General features: G+C 37.5%; 1 protein-coding gene and 1 long non-coding RNA gene across 8 annotated transcripts in view; one reads left to right on the top strand and one right to left on the bottom strand.

Annotated features, from left to right (window-relative positions):
* Positions 1–969: 969 nt before the first annotated feature.
* On the top strand, positions 970–14,156 carry LOC148853282 (uncharacterized). Of its 2 annotated transcripts, XR_016112724.1 has the most exons (4): positions 970–1,120; positions 1,223–1,281; positions 1,911–2,005; positions 13,978–14,156. It is a non-coding gene; the product is annotated as an uncharacterized LOC148853282 (long non-coding RNA). The 2 variants fall into 2 exon arrangements; XR_016112723.1 differs by lacking the exon at positions 970–1,120 and having other exon boundaries at positions 1,168–1,281.
* The window catches only part of DCL2 (dicer-like 2), an 86,101-nt gene continuing 62,732 nt past the window's right edge, over positions 2,732–26,100 (bottom strand). For all 6 annotated transcript variants that reach the window (XM_088983568.1, XM_088983565.1, XM_088983563.1 and 3 more), the window contains 3 exons: positions 20,340–20,750; positions 17,831–18,109; positions 2,732–3,212 (listed from right to left, as the gene is read on the bottom strand). In XM_088983568.1, the coding sequence (XP_088839694.1) occupies positions 2,862–3,212; positions 17,831–18,109; positions 20,340–20,750 (1,041 nt within the window). In that variant the 3' untranslated portion in view covers positions 2,732–2,861. The remainder of the gene's footprint in view (positions 3,213–17,830; positions 18,110–20,339; positions 20,751–26,100) is intronic.

The raw sequence follows: 26,100 nt of genomic DNA, 5'->3' as shown, positions 1-26,100 counted from the left end.
TTTTTTTTTTTTAATGTTGTGAGATGTTAGAGTTAAGTCAAATTTATTAATGTTAATGTAGAAGTAGTATTATGCAACATATGTGTTTTGTTTTCTACTTCAATTTTGGAAAATTCGAGAAACCCCTCATGAATCCAAGACTAAAAATTGCAATAATGTTTTTCCAAAATATGGCTTGCCCAAGGTGATTAAATGATGCTTCTTTTTTTATTTTTTTTATTTTTTTCCTGATGCGGCAAAACCCGTCAATGGAATGAAATGCATCGATGCCAAAAAACACCCTCTTTAACAATATATTGTTGCAAAATAACCTTTTAGATCTCTACCATTAGGCATTCTCATAAAAAAAAAAAAATCTTTGTGCCCATAATAACTCTCCTAATATACTGATGGAAAGGGTTTCTGAATGTATTATTTGTGCCCGTAACTCCCCTAATTTGTAGAAGGTGTCAATTAACCAGCTGGAAAAGTCTTTGGCTGGTTGTAATAGAGACTTTGGGTCAAGTCTACCCTCACCTTTTTTTTTTTTTTTTTTTTTTTTGGGGGGGGGGGGGGGTTGGGGTATCCTAACAGGGGTTTGGGGGCTATCCCTGTTCATGAAAGCTTCAAGCCAGGGGGGCTATCCCTGTTCATGAGCCTAACTTATGTAGACTCTCTATACTTGATATTTCTACCAAAAAAAAAAAAAAAACAACAGACTATGCTTGCTTAGCCATCAAGGCTCTATTTAAAAATCTATAGATTCCCAAAAGCCTAATACAGTAAAACCTAATCCTCCTTGTAATTTGTTTATACTAATCTAGTCCCAATTAAGTTCACATTCTTCTTACCTTTACTTCCCAGTCCCCGCCAAGATGATGTTTGAAGCTTCACCATCACATGACAAATTTGATTTGGGGGGAGTTGCTACTAGGATTTACCGTTTCCTTGCCTAAAATCCTCATATGGTGAAGAGTGAAAGCATTCTATGAGTCTAGACAAACTCAATCATTTTGAGAGAAGGCAAGAGGAATACGCTAAAAACGACCATAAGAACAGTTGGTGAAAAGACTAATAGCGTATGTCGTTCTAAATGTTCAGTGTCTAGCTAGGGTGTCATGTTCCCCCTAATGCACTTCAGGTAGAAATTCTTGATCTCGGTTGGGCGGGTGGGTAGGGGAGTCTCTTGTTTTGAAGAGCTGAGGGCAACACCAGGGATCTCTGAAGCTTTTCATTTTTGCAGATACCTTCCTTACAGAGGGGAAAAAGAAAGCTCGTAAATGGCTCCTCTTTTCAGTCCAGGTTATCTTTTGTCAGCCTGCATTTTACTTTTCTTGACCACAACCAAAATATACTCTAGCGAGTGTTCTTCACCTTAAAAATCTAGGGTAAAAGACTTAACATATCACCCGAAATTTTGAAATGGAATAACATATACCTTGTGGCCTTAGATTTGACAGAATCGACTGCAAGACTCTTTTACCCTTCATCATCTAGGAAGAGTCCTCTCCCTATTCACATTTTCGTGATGACTGATCTTCCTGAAGCTAAATTGAACAGGAACTTATTTGGGGGAGTTACCCAAGGGTTCAGCTTCTTACAAGTTGAGATACTTTTGCACAGACTTTGTGGGGACCACTGGTTCAACAATTGCAGAAAGTATACAGATAAAGAGAAAAAACGGTATCTGCTCCATTACGGATGAACCTGAAGTATGAATAACTGGATTTAGATCCAATATCCATAGGCTATATATGTCATCGGCTGCCGACTGTGAACTGTTGCAAGGTTTCATATAACAAGTAATCAATTATAGAAGCATGTTCTGCATTATAATCTTCACCAAGCTGAATCTCCCCTTGCTTGGAAAATAACTGGCTTCTAGTGAATCTATTTCTGCAGAAATTAGTAACAAACTTCTCTGCATGCAGCAATTTTCAGGATAAAAGTATTTTCAAGCTTATTGAAGGTGATTATTATGTTCTACTAGTCTTCAAATCATTGTCAGCAGCTTCACACTTTTGAGGTAATCCTGCTAAGTCAATTATCTTTTTAGATTTAATGTTATCATCCATTGTAACTTGTAAGTTAATTCACTGTTCCAACTTACACTAATGTTGGTTTTTTGCATAAGTCGTTGAGATGGAAAACACTGTTGTTTCTTAAATTGATCAGTGTGGAACATCTGGCAATAAGTTTTCCAACTAAGTAGAATTTAATTCAGAACACACTGTAAGACAAGATAGGATCCTAGTATCTATTTTACCTGATATAACCATTCTTAAGATAGTCTCTTTATTATGGCATCCTTACACATCTTATGATGCGTCTCTACAGAGACTAGAGTGTGCAACTTAATAGAACATTATTGGTTAAGAAGTGGAATACTGTGGTTCTGCAATATTCCTTTAGATTTGCACTATTTAATGAACTACGAAATCAATAGTTGGGTTAGAAGAAAAGAAGAATAAGCCTAGCGAATAACATGGCTTGCATACAGATGCAATCTTTTGGGGGGAGTGGGTGCAGAAGGGCAAAATAGGATTTTAAAATTTTAAATAAGTCACATGGCATCACGGGCAAGTAGCATGTAATGTTTCACTGATGGAAGGGATGTTTAAGTCTGGTGGGATCAGCCCAGAAGGTATATTTAAGTCCATTTTAAAACCTCATGCTATGTTTAAGTCTGCAGATTTATTTACAAACAACTCCAGAAAGGCTCATTAGTGCAACTACTAGTACAAGAAAGAGATTTCCATGACAAATATTCAAATTCTCCATATATTAACTGAAAATATGTGATTGTATTTGCAACTTGAATACCAATCATTTAAATTCATGCATAATCCCATACTGAAACGTAATTAGATTTTGTTAACATCTTAGATCTTTGGCATTCTTGCTTTCAGAGAGCCCAAGACAGCTTTACAAGCTAGCCTTTTTGCTGTCTTCTTATTCTCCCCAGTACATGTACGACTGTATGTAATACCATATGCTTCAACTTCTATCGTAATAGAAGCCAAACCTTCTTTGTATGAAACAGAGTATGGTTTCATCACATAAGAATGTCTCTGGCAGAGCTCATGAAGCTCTCTTACAGGGTGCAACTTTACAGTATCTGGTGTTACAATAGGTTCTAAAAGAGGCTGCATGCTTTTCCAAACTACATCTTTATTATATTCAGAATCCACAAGAATTGCCCCTGCTAAAGATTCAATAACATCTCCAAGTACCTGTTGGGGTACAAGAAAGCCAATCAGATATACTTTAAACACTACAGGATCAACAAAAGACAGACAAGATGCAACAAGCAAGTAATGTGATAATGTGATTGAGAAAACAAACAAACAAATAAAGTTGTGTTGCTTATTATATTGTGCCTATGGCATTGTAGAAATAGAAAAAGCAAAATCTGAAGCAAACACAAGGGATACCAAGTTACTGAATGACAAGGCAAATACAAAATAGGGTTAGATCTTGGATTAAACTCAATTTGTAGATTTCCATGCATCTAGTGCAATTAATGGTGAGGCTGTACAATGTCTGTTTAACACTCTTTAGCCAATATAACAACCAAGAGTCAATCCTCAGTTTGCATCAGGTTTGAATTTCACTGTTGGGTTCTCAGAATTGAGCTTGGGCTAGCTAGCTCCCACAGGCCCAACCTTCTCTGCCAAGGAAAACTGACAATCAGGAAGTTGTCCAGACAATTTGAAGGTGTTGAGAGTGTAAGGGCATTTATGTCCTATGTTTGTATTTGGGCGTCTATTCAAGGGCCCCTTCGTAATTTTTGCTCAAAAAATTAAAATGAAAAGTTACTTGATGTGAACAGTAACATATCAAGCATTCTCGACACAACCCTCTTCCCACATCATTAAATCTTCTAGTTTGGTATTAGAGCATTGTACAATCAAAGAAACCATATGCTGCTGGTCGCGACTCGTAGACAGACCTGCTGACATCAGCATGCCGCCAGTTGACGTCAGCAGTATGTACAGTCGGTGACTCCTTATGTGTTTTTTATGCTCGTTGATTTGCCTTGTTTTTAGGGGAATTTTGGTAAAGGTTTCATAGTGGTTTGAAGTTGTTTTATATTTTTTTGGATATTTCAAATGAAAATTGGCAAAAAATCCAGATCTGGAGTTTAGGGCTTACATGCTTGTATGTGGGTTGGTTTCTGTTGAAACCTCTTGTGTTTGAGTCATGGTAAACCCCTAGGACTGTAGGAAGTAGTCCCGAATTTTATGGAGCCCTAAAACACTTTTGGGAATTTTTTTTCTTCCCTCATTTTTCCACCAGTACCTATTTTTCTTGATTTTATAGATGTAGCTCGTGTCTAACCATGTGGGAAAGGTGGTTGGGGTTCATCTGGTGTTGGGATACTATGGTGCTGGTGACAAAGGTGTTTTTAGAGGGGTTGTGATCGATGGACTCACACAAAGATGTTTGCGTACCTACCTATGTACTCTTGGGAAGTAATGACAATGCCAAGGGGCAGATTGCTACTGCAAAACTTGATGGAACAAATTGCTAAGCCAAAGCCTGAAGATCCAAACCATTCCAAATGGAAGCAAGGTAATCTGTTGGTTATGTCATGGTGTTTTGGAATGGTAGAATACTGATATGTTTCATTCTATTGCCAATGGGCATATTTATACAGTAAGCTGCTGCAATAAATAGAAAGAAAAGAAAATAGAAAGAAGAAAAAATAGAAAGAAGAGAAAATAGAAAGTACAAAAATAGAAAGAAAAAACTTTCTAAATCATTCCATTAACAATCCTAGGAATATATAAAATTCTATTTTCAGATTTGAACCAGTAACCCCACGTTTTCCAACACTCCCCCTCAAGCTGGTGAATAGAGATCCTCCATTCCCAGCTTGACTATAATTCTCCGAAAGTCTGTACTATTGAGCCCTTTAGTAAGTATATCGGCCAGTTGTCCTTTTGTAGACACATAGGGAGTGCAAATCAACTTACTGTCCAGTTTCACTTTTATAAAGTGTCGGTCAATTTCGATGTGCTTCGTCCTGCCATGTTGAACAGGATTGTGAGCAATATTGATGGCTGACTTGTTGTCACAATATGGTTTCATAGGCTCTTCTCGTGAAATCTTCAGGTCTTCTAAAATTATCTTCAACCAGAGTAATTCACACACTCCTTGTGCCATAGCCCTGAATTCTGCCTCTGCACTTGACCGAGCCACTACATTGTGCTTCTTACTCCTCCAAGTGACTAAGTTTCCTCTTAAGAAGGTACAGTAACCAGAAGTGGACCATCTATCTACTAGAGATCCTGCATAATCGGCATTTGTATATGCTTCAAGAGTCAGTCCTCCATTTCTTCTGAACAAAATTTCTTTTCCTGGACTGGCTTTCAAATAGTGCAGAATTCGATGAGCAGCCTGTAGATGAACTTCTTTAGGATTATGCATAAACTGACTTATTACACTTACAACATATGCAATATCTGGTCGTGTATGTGCAAGATAAATGAGTTTTCCAACTAGTCTTTGGAACATCTCATTGTCTACACTTGCATTCTCGTTGGCTTCTCCAAGTTTATGATTGGGATCTATAGGCGTGGAAGCTGGTTTACATGCCATATTTCTTGTTTCTCTCAAAAGATCAACAACATACTTTTGTTGAGAGATAAAGATGCCTTGTTTAGAATGTGCAACTTCAATTCCGAGAAAATACTTTAGTCTCCCCAAGTCTTTTATCTCAAATTCTCTGGCAAGGCAGTCCTTCAATGCTTCCTTCTCCTTTTTATCATTCCCAATAACGATTATATCATCCACATAGACTACTAGTGCAATAACTCCCCCTGAGGCTGTGTTTGATAAACAATGTGTGGTCACCTTGACTTTGCTTGTAACCTGTACTCAGCATTACCTTCGTAAACCTTCCAAACCATGCTCTCGGAGATTGTTTGAGACCGTATAGTGCTTTCTTCAACCGACAAACTTTGTTCCCTTTAATGCCTTCTCCAAAACCCGGTGGAATGTCCATGTATATCTCCTCTTCTAGATCACCATGGAGAAACACATTTTTTACATCAAACTGTTGCAAATCCCAATTATAGTTAGCAGCCAACGACAGTAACACCCTTACTATATTCATTTTAGCTACTGGGGCAAAAGTCTCCTGATAATCTACCCCATAAGTCTGTGTATATCCCTTGGCTACCAGGCGTGCTTTGTACCTTTCTAATGACCCATCAGATTTGTACTTAATTGTGAACACCCATTTACAACCTACCGTCTTCTTGTTTCTTGGTAGATCCACAACTTCCCATGTGTTGTTTTTTCTAGTGCCTCCATTTCCACTCTCATGGCTTTTCTCCACTCTTTATTAGAAAGTGCCTCGGCTAGAGTATTAGGAATTGGAATGGTGTTAAGGCTGGCAAGAAAACTTTTATGGGATTTAGAGAATCTTTGGAATGATACATATTTGGCTAAAGGGTACAATGGGTGTTTGGTACATTCTCTAGTTCCTTTTCTCAGTGCAATAGGTAGGTCATACTCATACTCAGACTGTGAAGGTTTAGGTTCAGGATCTAAGCATCCCTCAGTTCTAGGATTAGGAGTTGAATCTTGGACTTGCACAAGTTGAGGATCTGGATTTTTCCTCCTAGAGTAAACCTGCATATATCTCACAGTATCATGCACATCATTCGTGGGGTTAACAATGTCCGAATTTGGTTCAATGGTCGGGTTGTTTGACTCTTGTTGAGACTCGGGAATGTGGGGCTCCGAGGAATGTAACTCAAAGGGATGTGATTCTTGACGATTGAATGTCTATGAGGAGGCCAGCAGGAAAGAAGAATAAATGAACACTTCTAGTTACAGATCAACACTGAAGGCCAGAAGAGAAAAACACAAAAAACTGGCAATGAAGGCCGAAAAAATCTCAAGGTTGACAAACCTAGAGCTTTGATACCATGTTTTGGAATGGTAGAATATTGACATGTTTCATTCTATTGCCAATGGGCATATTTATACAGTAAGTTGCTGCAATAAATAGAAAGAAAGAAAAATAGAAAGAAAAGAAAATAGAAAGAAGAAAAAATAGAAAGAAGAGAAAATAGAAAGTACAAAAATAAAAAGAAAAAACTTTCTAAATCAATCCTTCCACAATCCTAGGAATATATAAAATTCTATTTCAGATCTGAACCAGTAACTCCACGTTTTCCAACACTCCCCCTCAAGCTAGTGAATAGAGATCCTCCATTCCCAGCTTGGCTATAATTCTCCGAAAGTCTGTACTATTGAGCCCTTTAGTAAGTACATCGGCCAGTTGTCCTTTTGTAGACACATAGGGAGTGCAAATCAACTTGCTGCCCAGTTTCTCTTTTATAAAGTGTCGGTCAATTTCGATGTGCTTCATAGGCTCTTCTCGTGGAAGACCTGAGCAATATTGATGGCTGACTTGTTGTCACAATATAGTTTCATAGGCTCTTCTCGTGGAATCTTCAGGTCTTCTAAAATTATCTTCAACCAGAGTAATTCACACACTCCTTGTGCCATAGCCCTGAATTCTGCCTCTGCACTTGACCGAGCCACTACATTGTGCTTCTTACTCCTCCAAGTGACTAAGTTTCCTCCTAAGAAGGTACAGTAACCAGAAGTGGACCGTCTATCTACTAGAGATCTTGCATAATCGGCATCTGTATATGCTTCAAGAGTCAGTCCTCCATTTCTTCTGAATAAAATTTCTTTTCCTGGATTGGCTTTCAAATAGTGTAGAATTCGATGAGCAGCTTGCAGATGAACTTCTTTAGGATTATGCATAAACTGACTTATTACACTTACAGCATATGCAATATCCGGTCGTGTATGTGCAAGATAAATGAGTTTTCCAACTAATCTTTGGAACATCTCCTTGTCTACACCAAGAATTTGTATTCGGACCTGATCAAATTCAGCATTTAGTCCGACCAAAAAATCATACACACTATCTCTTTCAATAAAATTCTTCAAGATCACAGCATCATTTGCGCACTTTGTCTCAAGAACCCGATAATGATCAAGCTCATGCCATAAATTTTGCAGCAGATTTGCATACTCTGTAACACTCCTACTCCCTTGTTTGGCCGCCATAGTCTTCACTTTGACCTCATAGACACGAACAACGTCATGGGCTTTGGAATAGGTTTGTTAGACATCATCCCAAATAACCTTTGCAGAGGGAAGAAACATACAAGTATCACTGATCTCGGGTGTCATTGAACTCCACAACAATGATATAATCATGGAGTCCTCTTCGTCCCAAGCATCAAAATTTGGCTCACCCAACCTTGGTCCTGTTTCAAGGAGGTGACTAATTTTTCCTTTTCCCTTCAAATAGGTACGCACTAGTTGTGACCACTTCAAATAATTCTGGCCATTCAGTCTATATGTTGCCTGAATATTCTGCAAATCACTAGTGTGAGGATGAGAATTCGTTGCTCCTCCATCGGTTTGGACAGGAGCACTTGTTGCAGTCATGTTGGACATTGTTAATGGAGGAAAAATAAGGCCAGCAGGAAAGGAGAATAAAGGAACACTTCTGGTTACAGATCAACACTAAAGGCCAGAAGAGAAAAACAAAAAATAACTAGCAATGAAGGCCGAAAAAATCTCAAGGTTGACAAACCTAGAGCTCTGATACCATGTTTTGGAATGGTAGAATACTGATATGTTTCATTTTGCCAATGGGCATATTTATACAGTAAGCTGCTGCAATAAATAGAAAGAAAGAGAAATAGAAAGAAAAGAAAATAGAAAGAAGAAAAAATAGAAAGAAGAGAAAATAGAAAGTACAAAAATAAAAAGAAAGAAATAGAAAGAAAAAACTTTCTAAATCAATCCTTCCACAATCCTAGGAATATATACAATTCTATTTTCATATCTAAACCAGTAACCCCACGTTTTCCAACACATGGCTTGTATTCTCTATGCAGCCACACATCGCCTGCAACTATATGTTCCTTCCAACAGCTAATATTTGGGATAGACTAACTGCAACTTATTCTCAAGCGAAAAGAATCTATTAGTTGTGAAGATAAGCATGTAATATGTGATAGAGGAAGAAATTGGTGGTCCTGTATTTCTCCTCCTTACAATCAATTTGGGAAGAAATTGATCATTTAGAGGCTTTGGAGTGGAAGGATCCTATTGATGCTGAACAGTACATGAAGTACATAGAAAAGAACCAAGTTTTTTATTTTCTTGCTGGACTAAATGCCGATTAATGCATATGCATGTCTCAACTCGGTTTTGGAGGGATGGTACTCAAATAGTTGTATATCTTATTAGCAGACTTCCCGAACCCTTCATCTCCAGTTTCCTCATCAACTTCTTTTCCCTGATGAGGATACCTTCCATTTTCCTCCTAAGGTCTTTGGGTGTGCTTGCTTTGTCCATGACATGAGTCCTTCTAGGTTGAAATTTGATTCAAAGTCTATCAAGTGTGTCTTAGGATATTCTTCAATCCAAAAAGGGTATCATTGTTAAGACCCTTTTCCTAAAAAAAGGTATGTGTCCAAAGATGTCACACTCTTTGAGTCTACTCCCTTCTTCTCCGTCTCTCATCCTTCTCTTCAGGGAGAGAATGTTAGTGAAGATCGAACTCCTTTTTGTATGCCGATTCTTGTTCCGGCTACAACTGATGCTGTCAACCTTTCTTCTCCTCCTCCCTATGGTGGCAATAGTCCTCTTCCTGTGCCGCCTCCTATTCCTTGGTCTTGGCACCAGTGGTTTATTAGACAAAAAAAGAGGATGACTCCAAAGATTGAATGTTCTTTACAATCTAACTTCTTGGACTTAGGTAATTTGGATTCTAAACCTCTTCCTGTTTTTTATGCTTGTGTTGAATTTGTTGTTGAGTCTCCTAGCGTGGATTCTGACTTTAACCTTCCCATTGCAATTTGTAAAGCAAAACAGGCATGTGCTAAATATCTTATCTCAAACTATGTCTCTTAAGATACATTATATCCCTTACAATGTTACTGAGGCAGTGCAGTTCCCTCATTAGAAGGATGCTATGAACCAGGAAATGGAGGCTCTTGAAAAAAACCAGACATAGGAAATTGTTTTTCTCCCAGAAGGCAAAGTTCCTATTTGATGTAAGTGGGTTTACACAGCAAAGCATAAAATTGATGGCTCAATTGAAAGGTATAAAACTCGACTTTTGGAAAAAGGGTACACTCAGTCTTATGACATTGATTAACAGGAAACCTTTGCTCCAGTAGCCAAGATGAATTCAATCTAAGTTATCATGTCTCTTGCTGCCCATTATTCTTGGCCCTTGTATCAAATAGATGTTAAGAATACCTTCCTTAATGGAGACCTTTAGGAAGAGGTTTACACAAAACTTCCTCTAAGAGTGGACTTCCCTGGGAGTGAAGGAAAGATTTGCCATTTGAAGAAATCCCTTTATGGTCTTAAATAATCCCCTAGAGCTTGGTTTAACAGATTCAAAAAAGCTGTCTTGAAAATTGGCTTCTCACAACCTCAAGCTGACCATACCTTGTTTATTAGGAGAGCAAATGGAAAAGTGACTATGTTGACAGTATATGCCAACGATATTGTTATCATAGGGGACGACATCTCTGGAATTGCTGAATTGAAGTCTTTTCTTGCTACTGAATTTAAAATTAAGGACCTTGGAAATCTCCGGTATTTCCTAGGATTTGAGGTTGCAAGGTCCAAGAGGAGAATTTATCTTTCTTAGGGCTGCATTTGGATGTGATGTAAATCATGAACCAATTGGTTCGTTTTTGTATGCATTTGGTAAAAGGGTGTAATTATTATCGACGTAAAACTACACTTCGGTTCAGTTTTGCATGTGTTTGGATGGAGTGCAGTTTTACGTCGATAATAGATGTAAAACCTCATCACCTTTAAAGTTTTACATCGATAATCAATGTATAACTTTACATTTTTTTACATTGATATTCAAAATGTAACAGTCATTATATACGGTTTAGTGTAAAACATCATCAGTGTATTTTTACACTGATGACGTTTTACACTTCTTCCAAACGCAGCATAGAGGAAATATGTCTTTGATTTGCTTTAGGAGGTAGGAAAATTGGATTGTAAACCGACTGAAACTCCAATTGATCCCAATCATAAGTTGGGAGTTGATGATGGAGATGTCCTTCCTAACAACAGTGTGTATCAAAGACTTGTCGGTCACCTTCTCTACTTGCGTTTGACTAGACCAAATATATCACATGATGTAAGTGTGGTCAGCCAATATATGCACAAGCTTAAATCATCTCATATGCAAACAATGAATAGAATACTTGCCTATTTGAAGGGATGTCTAGGAAAGGGGATGTTATATTCTAATCATGGGCATCTAAAGTAAAGGCTGATTCCGATGATAACTAGGTAGGTTCTATTGATGATAAGTGGTCTACTTCTGGCTATTGTACCTTGGTGGGTGGTAATGTTGTATCTTGGATAAATAGGAAAGAACTAGTTGTGGCTCGATCTATTGTAGAGGTAAAGTATGGAGTTATAGCTCATGGAGTCTCATAATTGTTGTGGCTGAAGAACTTGTTGATAGAAATGGGAGTGTAGATTGATACTCCAATGATATTATATTGTGACAATCAAGATGCCATAAGCATAGCCCACAATCTTGTTCAATATGATCGTACAAAGCATATAGAGGTTGATCAACATTTCATTAGAGAAAGAGTTGCTAGTGGAGAGATTTGTTTACCATTTGTGAGGTTTGAAGATCAGTTGGCTGATTGTCTTACTAAAGGTGTCCCCAAATCAAAGCTTGACAACAATTTGAACAAGCTGGGCATGACAAATATCCATGCTCAGCTTGAAGGGGAGTGTTGAGAGTGTAAGGGCATTTATGTCCTTTTACGTATGTTTGCATTTGGGCACCTATTCAAGGGCCCCTTTGTAATTTTTTCTTAAAAAATTAAAATGAAAGTTTCTTGGTGTGAACAGTAACATACCAAGCATTCTTGACACAACCCTCTTTTTTTTCTTCCTCTTATTCTTCTTTCCACATCACTAAATCTTCTAATTGAAGGAAATGTCGAAGAACTATTGAAGGGTAGTTTTGTAATTCTACTATACTATACTTTTCTTTCTTGTACTATAATAGGTGTGTACTTTAGCGTACAGTTCCTTTATTCCTTTGTAAGGACAATCTTGTCCATTTACAAAATATTAATATAAATATATCTTTTCTGGGTTGGTTCGATCAGATTGATCAACCCTAACAGATCTGAACCTCTGTCTCTCTCATTGCTCTCTCATTTTCTCACAAGCTGACATGGTATCAGAGCAGGCTGCTCTCTGATCCTTTTCTCCTCTTTTTTTTTATTAGTGTGACAACTTTAGTCACTGCTGATTGAATCCGGATTGTTTAGATCTATCCAGAGATCTGTTCTCTATGTTTTGCGCATCCAAGGAGAGAGATTTTATTAGATCTCTGACATCAGTTTGCAGTAAGATTGAAAGGAAGTGTCGCCTAGACCCTCTCATCATATTCTGAAACTTTCATCGAGATCTGAGAAGATTTGAGAGAGATCTATACATCTCTTCTAGGCGGCTGCACCCAAACTTTCCTTTTCTGGACTATGTTTCAAGTTTTCTTCTTTTGCTAGAACTTGGACAATTTCTAGTGACTGTAAGAGGCTTCTATTATCAGTTTCTTTGATTCTCACAGCTTGATTACTTCCTTATTGCTTGATTAGATCAGTCTTTACTTGTTTCCTTTTCATTATGGCTTTGGAAAAGAATGAATTTATTTCTGTCAAGTTTGATGGGAGCAACTATGCTCTCTGGAAATTTCATTTTTAGTACTTCGTTGAAGGAAAAGGCATGTGGGGTTACATTGACGGTTCCACTCCCATGCCTGATGCAAGTGATGTCAAAGGGCTGAAATAGTGGAGAACCGAAAATGCTCAGGTTACCTCATGGATACTTGGGTCTATCTCAATGGATGTCAGTATTCCGATGAGAGGTCTCAAATCTGCTCATGACATGTTCGAATACCTAGAAAAGGTATATCAGCAATCGAATATGTCTAGACAATATTAGATCGAAATCGACATCTTCTCCTATGTTCAAGGGGAGAAGCAGATTCAGGAATACTATGCAGGATTTGTAAATCTTTAGACTGAATATGAACTGACTCACTTTGGGGATCTTTCTACAGATTGTTGTGTGAAGACTATGAAGAAGCATCTCACTAAGAGAAAGACCATGCACCTCTTGATGCATCTCAGGCCTAACTATGAAACTCTATGCTCCAATATTCTCAGTAGAGAACTAGTGCCTGAACTAGATGCAATCCTTGGAGAGTTGTTATGAGAGGAAACATGTCTTCTTACCTTATTTTCACTTGATCAAAAGAAGGAATATGGGATTGATATTGTGTTTTTAGCCACCAAACAAAAGGGTAAGAAAGACTTCTTGAAGTTGCAGTGTTATGAATGCAAAGAATTTGGTCACGTGGCATCCCACTGCAAGAAGAAAAACTTCAGTACCTACTGCAAACAGCAAGGACATATTATTGTGGAATGTCCAACTAGGCCTCCCAAGAAAGGACAGCATAAGGCTTATCAGGCCTCAACCGAATCTGTTTCTACTGATGTTGCCACCTCATCATCAGCCCACAAATTAGATGCCTAGGGAAATCTGACTGAAGAAAAGATCCGTGAGCTCATGTCTTTAGCTATTTTTTTTGTTTTTTCTGCTTTTGGGCTGGCTGGTAAGTCTGCTTTTTTGTGTTCATCTCCTTGTCACATGTGGATTATTGATTCAGGGGCCTCCTTTGGTCAGTCTCCTAAACCTAGATCCTTCAACAACCATATTATTACTGCTAATGGTTTGTTCTTATCCACCACTAAGACCAAACCCTTACATCTTCTCAAAACTTTCTTTGTGCCTAAATTGACTACTAGTTTAATATCTGCTGGACAACTTGTTGATGATGGTAATAATATCTTATTTACTCATGATGGTTGTTTCATTCAGGACCAACACACTGGAGAGCTGAAGGGGAAGGGGCGTAGGCTTGGGAGACTGTTTGCTTTAGAATTCGAGACTAAGAGATCTTTACTGGATTCTTGTTTTCTATCTGTTTCTCCTAGTTCCTCTAATTCTTCATGTAATAATGTGTGCCATTTATGGCAGACGTTTGGGTCACACTCATGGTAAGAATTTGGATTATTTATTTTCCTCTGGTTGTTTGCCTTTGAATACTTCTTTAGTAAAAAATATTGATAAATCTTGTTTAACTTGCTGCTATAGTAAAAGTCATGTTTTACCTTTTCCATCTTCTACTGAACATGCATCTACACCTTTTTATCTCATTCATAGTGATGTGTGTTCATCTATAGTTATTTCACGCTTCGGTTATAAGTACTTTGTATTATTCATTGATGACTGTACTCGTTACACATGGGTTTACTTTCTTCGAAAGAAATTAGAAGTCTTCTCCATGTTTAAGAACTTTCATGCTATGGTAATGACCCAGTTTAAAAGCACCATAAATATTTTTTGAGGCCAGATTCAGGGAAAGAGTATTATGATGGCGTGTTTCAAACCTATCTTAAACAACATGGCATTCAGTCCTAGAGATCTTGTCCTGGTACTCCTCAACATAATGGAGTATCAGAGCGCAAGAACTGTCATATTGCTAGTATGGTGAGGTCCTTGATACAAGACTCTCATGCTCCCCTTACCTTCTAGGTAGAGGCGACCCGCACTGCTGTTCATCTTATCAATAGCCTTCCTACACCTATTCTTGAAAATTCTTCTCCCAATCGGTCCTTATTTCATCATCCATGAAACCTATCCATTCTTTGTGTCTTCGGATGTGTTTGCTTTGTCCATCTCCCTCCCCATGAACGCACAAAACTAACAACTCAATCAGCTATATGTGCTTTCATGGGATATAGTACGGAACACAAGGGGTTTCTTTGTTATGATCCCAAAGTCCGTCGGTTGCGCATTTCTCACAATGTCATCTTTCTTGAGAATCTCTCATTCTTTGAACATATTTGTAAATTACCTGGATCATCCATTTCTGTTCCGCATGACTTTGGATCTACAAGTGATTCTCCTTCTCCTCAACCTCTTTAGACGTACTTTAGGAAGCATCAAGTTTGCCCATTTCCTATGCCTCCTCCATCTCAAACAACAGTGTTTGGTCATTCCTCTCCATCCACCATTACTGTAAGTGTAGATTCTCCTCCTGAGCATTTACCTTCATCTATTTCTTTGCGTAGGTCATCTTGTATTTCTCATCCACTTGATCACTATGGCTTCTTTTCGAGTCATAGCTCCTTCTCAGCTATTTTGTCATCCACACATATTCCTAAGTCTTACAGCCAAGCCGTAGCAGCTGAGCATTGGAAAGAAGCTATGGATTCAAAGGTTCATGTTTTATTGGAAAATGATACATGGGATCTTGTCTCTCCTCCCCCATATGCCTCCATAATTGGTAGTTGGTGGGTTTACACTGTAAAACTCAAATCTGATGGTACTCTGGACAAATATAAGGCCCGTTTGGTTGCTCAAGGCTACAAGCAAGAGTATGGAATTGATTATGATGAAACTTTTTCACTTGTGGCCAAAATGACAATGGTTCGTTTGCTACTAGCCATTACTGCCCTCAAACAGTAGATAGTTCATCAGATGGACGTCAAGAATGCCTTCCTCCATGGAGAGCTACAAGAGATTGTTTATATGAAACCACCTCCAAGCTACTGTGACAATCCTCAGTTGGTGTGTAAACTGAAGAAATCTCCATATGGCCTTAAACAAGCTCCACGAGCTTGGTTTGATCGCTTCCGTATAGTAGTGTTGGAAGTTGGTTTTCAGCAGAGTGTTTCAGACTCTCTCTTCACTCACAAGCAGGCTCAGGGATTCTCTTCTTTTGGTCTATGTTGATGACATCCTTATTACTGGAGATGATGTGGATGGTATTACCAACCACAAACTTTTTCTTAGTAACTCCTTCAAAATGAAAGATCTTGGGCCAGCAACATACTTTCTTGGACTCGAAATTCAAAGATGTCATCAGGGTTACTTTGTCAACCAATAGAAATATGCTTCTGATTTGGTCTCTCTTGCTGCTTGATTGACTCTAAACATGTTGATACACCTCTGGAGCTTAATTGTAAGTTGAGTAAAGATGAGGGTGATTTTCTTCCTGATGCTACCCTGTATAGACAACTTTCAGGTAGTCTTATCTACCTAACCATGACTAGACCTGACATCTCCTATATGGTTCAGGTTGTGAGTCAGTTTGTTTTAGCTCCATGTCAGCCTCACTATTCTGCAGTTCTCCGAATTATTCGTTATGTACAGAGTACTCTATCACATGGCTTATTTTTCTCATCCTCTTCTTCCACACAGCTCCGAGCTTATGCAAATGCTAACTAGGCAGGTTGTCCCGACACTCGTCGCTCTACTACTGGCTGATGTATATTCCTTGGTGATTCTTTGATTTCTCGGAAATTCAAGAAACAACAAACGGTTTCCAAGTCATCTACTGAAGCCGAGTACAGGGCCATGTCTTTAGTATGCAATGAAATAATATGGCTTAAGGCACTCCTTCATGACATGAATATTGATCACCCATCTGCTATTCCTCTGTTTGCTGACAAAATGAGTGCAATCAAGATTGCAACGAATTCTGTATTTCATGAGCGGACTAAACATATTGAGGTGGATTGTCGCTTCATTCATGACCTTCTCCATGTGGGTCACATCTCTCTCCCACATGTTTCATCGGGTCTACAACTTGCGGATCTCTTCACCAAAGCCATGACCAAAGCCCGACATAATTTCCTTGTTGACAAACTGATGCTTCTACCCCAGCATCAGTTTGAGGGGGAGTGTAGAAGAACTACTGAAGGGTAGTTTTGTAATTCTACTGTACTTTATTTTTCTTTCTTGTACTATAATAGGCGTGTACTTTAGTGTACAGTTCCTTTATTCTCTTTGTAAGGACAATCTTGTCCATTTACATAAGATTAATATAAATATATCTTTTCTGGGTTGCTTCGATCAGATTGATCGATCATAACAGATCTGAACCTTTGTCTCTCTATTGCTCTCACTTTCTCACGAGCTGACAGGAAAATAATCAGATTTCTGTTATAAGTTGGTTTACTATGTTTTCAAATGATTTTCAAGAATTTACCCACTGAATAAGGAATTTTGTACTCGATGCAAAACATGAATAGCTGGATATGCTTATTTTGTGTAAACTGTCGACAAAGTAATTAAACAACAAAATAATAAAAACTGAGTTCCAAATATAAATGATAATGGACGTATGAAACAATGCAAATTTAAGAGCGTCAAAATCTTTGGCTGGTGATGAGCAGGGTTTCATTTAACTTGTACAAGAAGAAAAGTAAGTTAAGCAGATTTCATTTAACTTGTACAAGAAAAAAAGAAAGTTAAGCAGATTTAATGAATGGAGAATTGGTACAAGAAACATACAAGAATTTCCATAAATACTAGATTGTTAATTAATACTAAGAACTTCAGTGTCAAGGAAGACAACTAAATTTATTGGCCATCAGGCCATACTCCATCATGGATGGTATCCAGAAGGAAAATGCCTGAACCGAAATTGGTATATTACAGTGAATAACAATAATACAGAACACAACATGAACCATGGATTCGAAATCAATTAATAGATAGATGGGTATCTGCTGAAACTACTCAAAAATGGTTCTAGCTATTGAGAAGATAATCAAACAAAAAATATCCTTATTCCTCACAAAAAATATTTCATAAATAATAATGACCAGCCAAAGAGTATGCTGCACACAACAAATAATCTACTGGTACATAGTTAACTTGCCTTTGGGAAAGTCATCTCAGAGTCCCAGCCAATAGTCAGGCCCAAATTTATTTGTTCATGATAGTTGAGAATGGAAGATATCTGTTGATGGAGCTTTGGTGATGCATGAAGAATGCTTTTATGCAGCCCAGCCTTTAGTGCAGCATTTGCATAGGAATCATTGTTTACAGAAGCAGATCTTAGATCAGTTAATAGACCCGGGGAAGCTCCTGGGTACTTATTATACAGGTATGTTGTGATGAGATAATCTAACACTGAATCCCCAAGGAATTCTAACCGCTGTACAAGAGACAAAGTATCATAAGCTAGCAACGAGGGTGTAGTTAAAGTATATTTTCAGGACTTATAGTCTAGCAAGAGAAAACGGGCAGCAGAACAACTTCTACATGTTAATCCTGTCATGGCTTATCTGGTAATTAACTTTTCTAGGTTAAAAATAAAGTTGACCAATTTCTAGTTGGTTGAAAACTGAGTGAACTCATAAATAACTGGATTTACAATGTGTAAGATAGTGGATTTGTATAAGTGCATCAACCTGGCTGACCTGATGCAAACCCAAGTCCAACCAGACCAGTTCAGAACAGTAATTTATTATTTAAACAAGACTATTTGTATAAATAATAGAACATTCTGGAATAATAATAATCTAAGGAGTAAAATTGGTGAAGACAAAATATATGAAGATTCCAGAATATGGAGGTCCAAATACTATAAATAGGGCCCCATACCCATATGGGGACCTATTAACAAAACCCATTAGGGAGGACTCTCTCTCTCTCTCTCTCTCTCTCTCTCTCTCTCTCTCTCTCATGAGTCACCAACCATTCTCACACTGCTATTCTCCTCCAGAGCTTCAGAGTCAGACCACCATCACTACCTTGGAGCCAGTTGGCTTACAAAATGAATTTCTAGCAATACTAGGCTCTATTTGTTGTTTGCATATTCATCGTTCTTAGGCTAGCAAGTAGGGATCCTAAGAATGACAATTAAAATTGTCATCAATTTATTCTTTAGTGCCACAGGGGCACTTTTGTAAATTCTCTTTATTTTTTTTTAATGTTTTAGGTCACCCTAGTATAAATAATAAAGCTGGAGCCGCCAGCCTATTCTTTTTTATTCTAAATCCTTTTTTCTCTCCTCTCTCTGTCCTCTGACATTCTAACACTTTCTACTAAGAAAACATGGTATAAGAGCATTTGTGTGTCTTCAACCTAGCAAAAACTTTATAGGACTGAGAAATTCGAGGATTTTTTGTGTCTTCAAACCATTTGAACCGGCATTGATCCTTTTCTCCTTAATCTCTCTAAACACTATCCTTGCAAAGTCTTCTCCCCCCAAGAAAAAACAATCCTAACTTCTTGCTAACCTCTACGTCCTTTTTCACAACTTCCTCTAGATAAATTGACCTCCTAACTTTATGTGTTTCATCAAAGATGAAATCATCCAAATGCTCACCCCCTTGTATTTTGTATGTATTTATACTGTACATATTTGTGTTTGTACTCTTCCCAAACTGAGCCTTCAGAACAACTGCTGCACAGGTCATTCTGTCTTCCACCTTCCACTTCAGAACAACTGCTGCACAGGCCAACCTCCTTAAATCAGCAATCCACAAACTCTTTCCTGTTCAAGCTACTCTTGAAATTATAGAGAACATTAGCACTAGATGTGTTTTGCTGTTGTAAAATTCCCGCACCAACCACAACCCTTATTGAAGAAGGCGACCCTCCTCCATCATCAAAATCCACCTTACTACCATCTACAGCACCATCCAGCCTCATCTGAAACCTTAATTATTTGCATAAAATTTCACCACCCTTCTAAGACATCTACTTTTCATTACATATGTGTGTACAGAGAACATGAAAAAGCTATCTTATGCTACATTTCTTCATAGTTTTCAAGGCAACTAGGTGAGGCTAGGCAATAAGTGGGCACCTAGACAATGGGTTTATAAAAAAACAATGAATCCTGGGTACCTAGGGACTTAGACCTAGTTTTTGTTCTAGTTCTAAATGTCAAGTTCTTCCTCATTTATCAGTTTAGGTTTTGAACTCTTTGAGGGTTCAAGACAATATATAACAACATGTGTGTTGATTGAACTCAAACAAATAAGAAAATAATAAAAAGAAATTTGTATATACCCACAAAATGAATAGTTTAGTCAAATAATGTCTATTTTGGTATATACCCACTTTTTGAGACGATCCTCCATGGGAACCTTGTCGCCTATGTGTTTCCCCGACAATTATGTCGGACTGACTAGGTTATGTCTTCACAAAGAAAATGAGTGCAGAACAACCAACAGAAAGATTATTTGTACTTCATTAACTGATATACCAAAAAAGTGAATAAAGACACAGAAAATTCTGCAAAACAACCATTTAATTATATCATTATATAACACCAAAATTTAAGTAACCTGTATCTTGTGCATTATGCAAGAACCTAATTATTTCTATTTCAATGAAACCAACAGGAAGGATTATGTTGAAATTGATAGGAAAACCTGGTAGCATCTTGGAATCTCCGGAATCATGTATGATCCATGAGTTAATGCTTCAACTAGCAAGGATGGATCACGAAATGAATACTTCAGCAATGATTCAATGTGCCTAATATTGATGTGCATCTTTGGATCTCCTAGAAATGGCTTCTCATGTGGAATGTGGACAAAAGTAACCTCAATACCAAGCCAATCCATAAAAATTAAAGCTGCAACTTCACCACCTGTCTCAAGGTATGCACCAATTAGAGCCTCAACAGCATCAGCAACTACCTTATTCTTCATCCGTCTTTTTCCTCTAAAATAGATCTTTCTCGTATCTGAAAGTAACTCTTCACCAAACTCATGACTTGTAGAATGGTCATTGGGAATAGCCCAGAGTTTAGGATCAAAAAGTTCATTACGGATAAAACCCTGTCATGAAGAATAAAATAAGAAAAAATGGATCATTGTTCATTAAAGTGAAATGCAAAGTATAAAGGCCAAGATTTAAAATAAATCTGAATTATTTCATATAGTACATTAGAAGGGGTTCAGAAAACAGGAACCATTTCAGTGGAAAATAATAGCACTCTATGACTATATGCCAACATGTGAAACTTGTACATTGTTTATGGAACAAATTTACAAACTTTTACCAAAAGATGAGTAAATGATTATATCATATAAAAAGATAAAATCATGAAAAACTAGAAGAAACAATCCTATAGCTTATAGCATGCTAATTTAGAATCAAATATATACTACTATCTACTTAATTGACATAAACAACTTATGAAGTAGATGGGTTCATAAAAATACAGTTACAAAAGATTAAGAGAAAATGAAAGAAAGATAAGAGAGAGAAGAGAAGAAGAGGAGAAGATAGGTAGTCTCAATAATGATCCGAGTTACTGTTCACGCCCAGAAAATTAGTATTTGAATTAGAATGAAGAAATTGCAAGAGTACCCTTAAGTATGCATCCCAATACAAATAGTATATAGAAGACAAAAATACCCTTACACTCTCAACACTCCCCTTCAAGCTGAGCATAGATGTTTATCATGCCCAAATTGGTTACCATTTTAGCCAAATGGTAAAGATTGGTTATAATCAATCATGCTGATCATACACTTTTTGCTAAGCATGTTGAGATATTTACTAAAACTTTAATGTTTACATGGATGGCAATTGAAATAGGGAATGGTCCTTCCAAAACTCAGTAATTAAATAAGTTCCTAGCCCTTGAATTTGAGATCAAGTATTTTGAGGAACGCAAATATATCTTATGAAGTAAGGTTTCTAGGTTCGGGAAAGGCATATTTATTTCTCATAGGAAACAAGTCTTAGACTTTCTTCTAATAGAGTGCTTAGGTACTTACTACTTCATGTAGATAGGGTTGTATGTTATGTATTTCTTTTATGCATGATGGATCTTATTGTATTATAATAGGCTGTATGTAGGTTGTTTTGTACTTTGCCCACTAATAAGACTAGCTCTTTGAGGGTAGGAGCATTCATTCGATACACCCTCCTAACACCTCTTCTTCTTTGTTTCATATGAAACTCTAGAAGGGTGACATGGTATCATAGCAGGTGTTTTAAGATATTTTGAACATTTCAACCAAAGGAAATCAGGGTTTATTCTTGGTTGGAAGAACTCAGGTCGAGTGATTTCTCCTGGGACATCATCAAGGGCTAGGGTTGATATTAGGAGCTTTCAACTAGGGTTTAGAGTTCTGTTTAGAAGGAGAAATAATTGAAGGTATTTTTGAGAAGTTTTTTACACAATTTTCAGGGAATTTGTGAGCACATTTTAGGGGTGAAATATTGAGTTTTCATATTAGCTCGAAACTGAAAATATTCAATGTCAGATTGGGTTGTCCTTGTATTTCTCTTGACTTAGTTAAGTTTGGCCTTGGGATTCTAGATTCCAGATCATTTTTTATAGACCTATTGAATGGTTGCCTGGTTGGTTTAGTAGCACTCGTTCTGCCCCAATTTTAGTGCCAGAAATTTCTAGTAGTATACCAGATCTGTTTGTTGCTTCCTCTTGGCACATCTGTAATTGTACATATCTCTTAATCTAATAGAGGCTCTTTGGGGTGGGGATCGACTGTACAATTGACACCCTGAAACTGTTTGCCTTCCTCCTTGTTCGAATCTTCTTGTTGTCATGATACCAGAGCATCTGATTTGATTCAATACTTGGGGCTCAAAAAGGGTGATTCATAGGGATTCAGACCTCCATTCAAATATGGTTTGACCTTTTAGAGGGCTATTTTGATCAACCCAAGATAACCTGTTTTCTCCAAGAAAGACACCTACTAAGTCAGATTTTTTGTGATTTCTTCCAATCAGCTTTTATGTTCAGCCTTGTATTCTAAAGTTTGTGTCACCCTAACCCACTTTAGATGTCCCATTTATTGGTTTGAAGACTTAACTCGATTTAGAAGAGTTTTGATCCCTTCTCTAGTTCGGTAGGCCTACGACCTTCCATATTTGGACTGTTAGTCCTAAAACCTAGTTGTTTGGATTACTATCTTCGAGAATCATATTTTCTTTGGTTATTGGATATTTGTTCTGGTGTTTAGACGACTTTCTAATTAGCTTTCCCAAGAGAACTGCTTGTTTTTGTTACTTTTTGAACTCGGACTCAAACCTGTTATTGTTCTGGATTGGAAACTGCTAACCTAGACGGCTGATAAGGTTGATGTCATACCTATGAAGTTTGATGGAACTCACTACAGTATGTGAAAGTTCCATTTTGATTTCTTTGTTAAGGGAAAGGATCTCAAAGGCTATTTGAATGGTGTAGTTACTAAGCAGATGAAGCTGAAGCAAAGGCTTTTAGCAATGGAAACTTAACAATGGAAAATTGGTTTCTTGGATTCAAAATTCCATTGAAACTCATATTGTTGTACCCATGAGAAGACTGGGAACTGCTTTTGATATTTATGCTTATTGAAGAAGGTTTATTACCAGTCTAACATGTCTAGGCAATACCAAATTGAATCTAAAATATTTGCATATTGTCAAAGATATAGGAAAATACAAGAATATTATGCCAGATTTCTAGATTTGTGGGCTGAATATGAGCTAGTACACATTGACCCTTTGATCCTCCTGAATGGGTTAAATATATTTAAAAAGACTTTGAGAAATGGAAGGTGGATCAGTTTCTTCTGAGACTTATACCTGAATATGAGAAAATCAGGTCTAACATTCTAAGCTGGGGAACCCTTCCAGACTTGGATTCAGTGATTGAGGAACTCCTAAGAGAGGAGACTTGACTTTTGACTGCTATGGGAATTGAAGGGAAATCGATGGATTCTAGGGCTGATACTGCTTTTGTTGCACATGGGAATAAGAAGCCAGCTACTAAGGACGTCTCAAAAATTCAATTGTTTTGACTGCAAAGGGTTTGGTTACATTGCAAAAGAAAAATATGTGCACTTACTGTAAACAACTTGGTCACATTATTCCTGATTGTCCTATTTGACCAACTAAGGGTACTCAAAAGAAGAATCAGACGTGTGCATATCAAGTTACTGAGGACCAGACTTCTGACATGACTACTACCAAGAGTGGTTAATATGTTGAAGATGAATCACCATGGATGAAGAAAAGATTCAATAACTGGTATCCTCTAATTTTTTCTACTATTGTCTTGTTTGGTAAGTCCTCTGCCTATTGCTCTTCACCCTCACATGTTTGGATTATTAAATTTGGTGCCACCAACCATATGATCGGAGCCCATCCCAATCACCCAAGTCACCTTACTGAAACCCATGATAAACACATAATTACTGCTAATGGTGAAAAGCTAAAGCATCATTGGTGGTGATAACCTATCTTTGAAACCTTCACCCACTATGTCCCTCCCTCTTACAAAGACCTTCCTTTTTCCTAATCTTACTACCAGTTTTTTGAGTCAAAGAAATAATGTCTGGGATTTATGGCATAAATGATTGGGTTGTCCTAGTTTTGAAAAATTGAAAATTTTATTTGATTCATGTTTAATTATGAACAATTGTTTGTTGCCTTAGCAAAAGTCGTATTTTACTTTTCTTTCACAAATCTGAATATGCTACTTCACCTTTTGAAATTATACATAGTCATGTTTGGGAGATGTTGGATTTACACCATCAAGATAAAATCTAACAAATCTCTTGTCCATCACATCATTCATTATGTCAGAGGCACGGATTCTCAGGGACAATTTTTCTCCTCTTCTTCCCCTATTTAGTTGAGCATATGCTGATGTTGATTGGAAAAGTGTAGCACTATACAAATGTGGCTAGGAAGTTTCAACTTGGGTATGATATATTTATGTATACATAAGGGAATAAATAAGTGGTGTGATAAGGCTAAGCATGATGGTCTCCTTGAAAAGCAGAGAAAGGCTAGGAGTTTTGTGTAATAAAGGTAGACTATGATCTTCTATTGATAGAATTGTATGTTTGTTATGGTCCACACCCCTTTCGATAAGGGGAGATCCCAAGGCTCTGAATGGAAGAAGCCAAAAGGGGTTTGATTCCTATTCGGAAAGGGGATCTTCAATTCGGTGTCGGTTGTCAAGGGGACACTGCTAGGGGTTCGCCACATGTCTCATGAGATCTTTGCATGACAAAGTTTCCTTTCGTTTGAGGATTCTCATAGTACACGTGTGCTACTTCCCTTTATAGGTCTCCTGTATTGACGCATCACGGATGACGTCAGGACTAGTCTGACGTGTCATGTTTAACCCTGCTAGATGTCTTGCTACAAGCGACTTTGGTTGATAGTGCTTTCGTCCATCGCAAGTCCACGATGGCTTCAAGCTTATCATGGGTGTTTGATGGGTTATGGGTTTATCGCAGGTCCGTGACACGTTAAAGACTTCGTCGCAGACTCACATCGGCCTGTGTGTCATCATGGATGTTTTTGTGGTTCCGATTTGATACCTTCACACCAATCACAGTGGTGGTGACCAACATGTACTTGCATAGGGTCATGCAATTTCTCATGAAATTGCTTCCATAGTTTGAAATGATTTGAGCTTGCATTCTGAATTTGGGTGATATAAGTGATATGGATGCAACCAGTGTTTTAAAAGCGTAGGGCGCAAAAAAGGCACAAAGGTCAATTTACACCTGAGGCGCAAGGCGAGGCGCATGCCTTTTTGAAGCAAGGCACAAAAATAAAAAAAAATGTTAAAAATAAAGTCATAAAAATAAAAAAAAATCCAAAAAAATCCAAAAAAACAAAATATTAATAAAAATACAAACTTAAAATTTTAAAATAAATGTTTTAAAAAACCTATTATGTAAAATTAAAATACATAAGCATAACATGTAAAGAATATTCAAATGTGAATTTAAAAATAAAATCAAACATATAAAACATTTTCAAGCATGTAAAACCCACAATCTCTTTTTTTCTTGAATTGCACTACTTAAAGTAGCTAAAGTGATGTAAAACATGTTACATTCCTGATTCTATGAGCCGCCTTTGTGCCACACACCTCAAGGCAAGCCCAAACAAGTCCATGTTAGGGTAATAAGGTCTTAAATTCTTAGTTCTCATACAAAAATAATGGTTTTAGAATTTTAGTTACTCTTGAAGAAGATAATTTAGTAGGATGAATAAATGAACAACATTTACCAAATAGGGGGTTCTTGGAGCTTCAATGAGCGAGCGAAGCATGCGAACGCCTGAGCTGACGCGCAAAAAAAAAAAAAAGCAAAAATCACAGAATTTTAAAAAGGTGCACGTCTGGGTTGAGGCGCATCAAGCGCACCA

The sequence above is a fragment of the Nelumbo lutea genome, chromosome 4 (genome assembly GCF_056320005.1).
Source record: "Nelumbo lutea isolate HS-2025 chromosome 4, American lotus-T2T, whole genome shotgun sequence".
Taxonomy (NCBI): domain Eukaryota; kingdom Viridiplantae; phylum Streptophyta; class Magnoliopsida; order Proteales; family Nelumbonaceae; genus Nelumbo; species Nelumbo lutea.
Note: the sequence above shows the minus strand (reverse complement) of the source record. Positions and strands in the feature narration are given on the sequence as shown.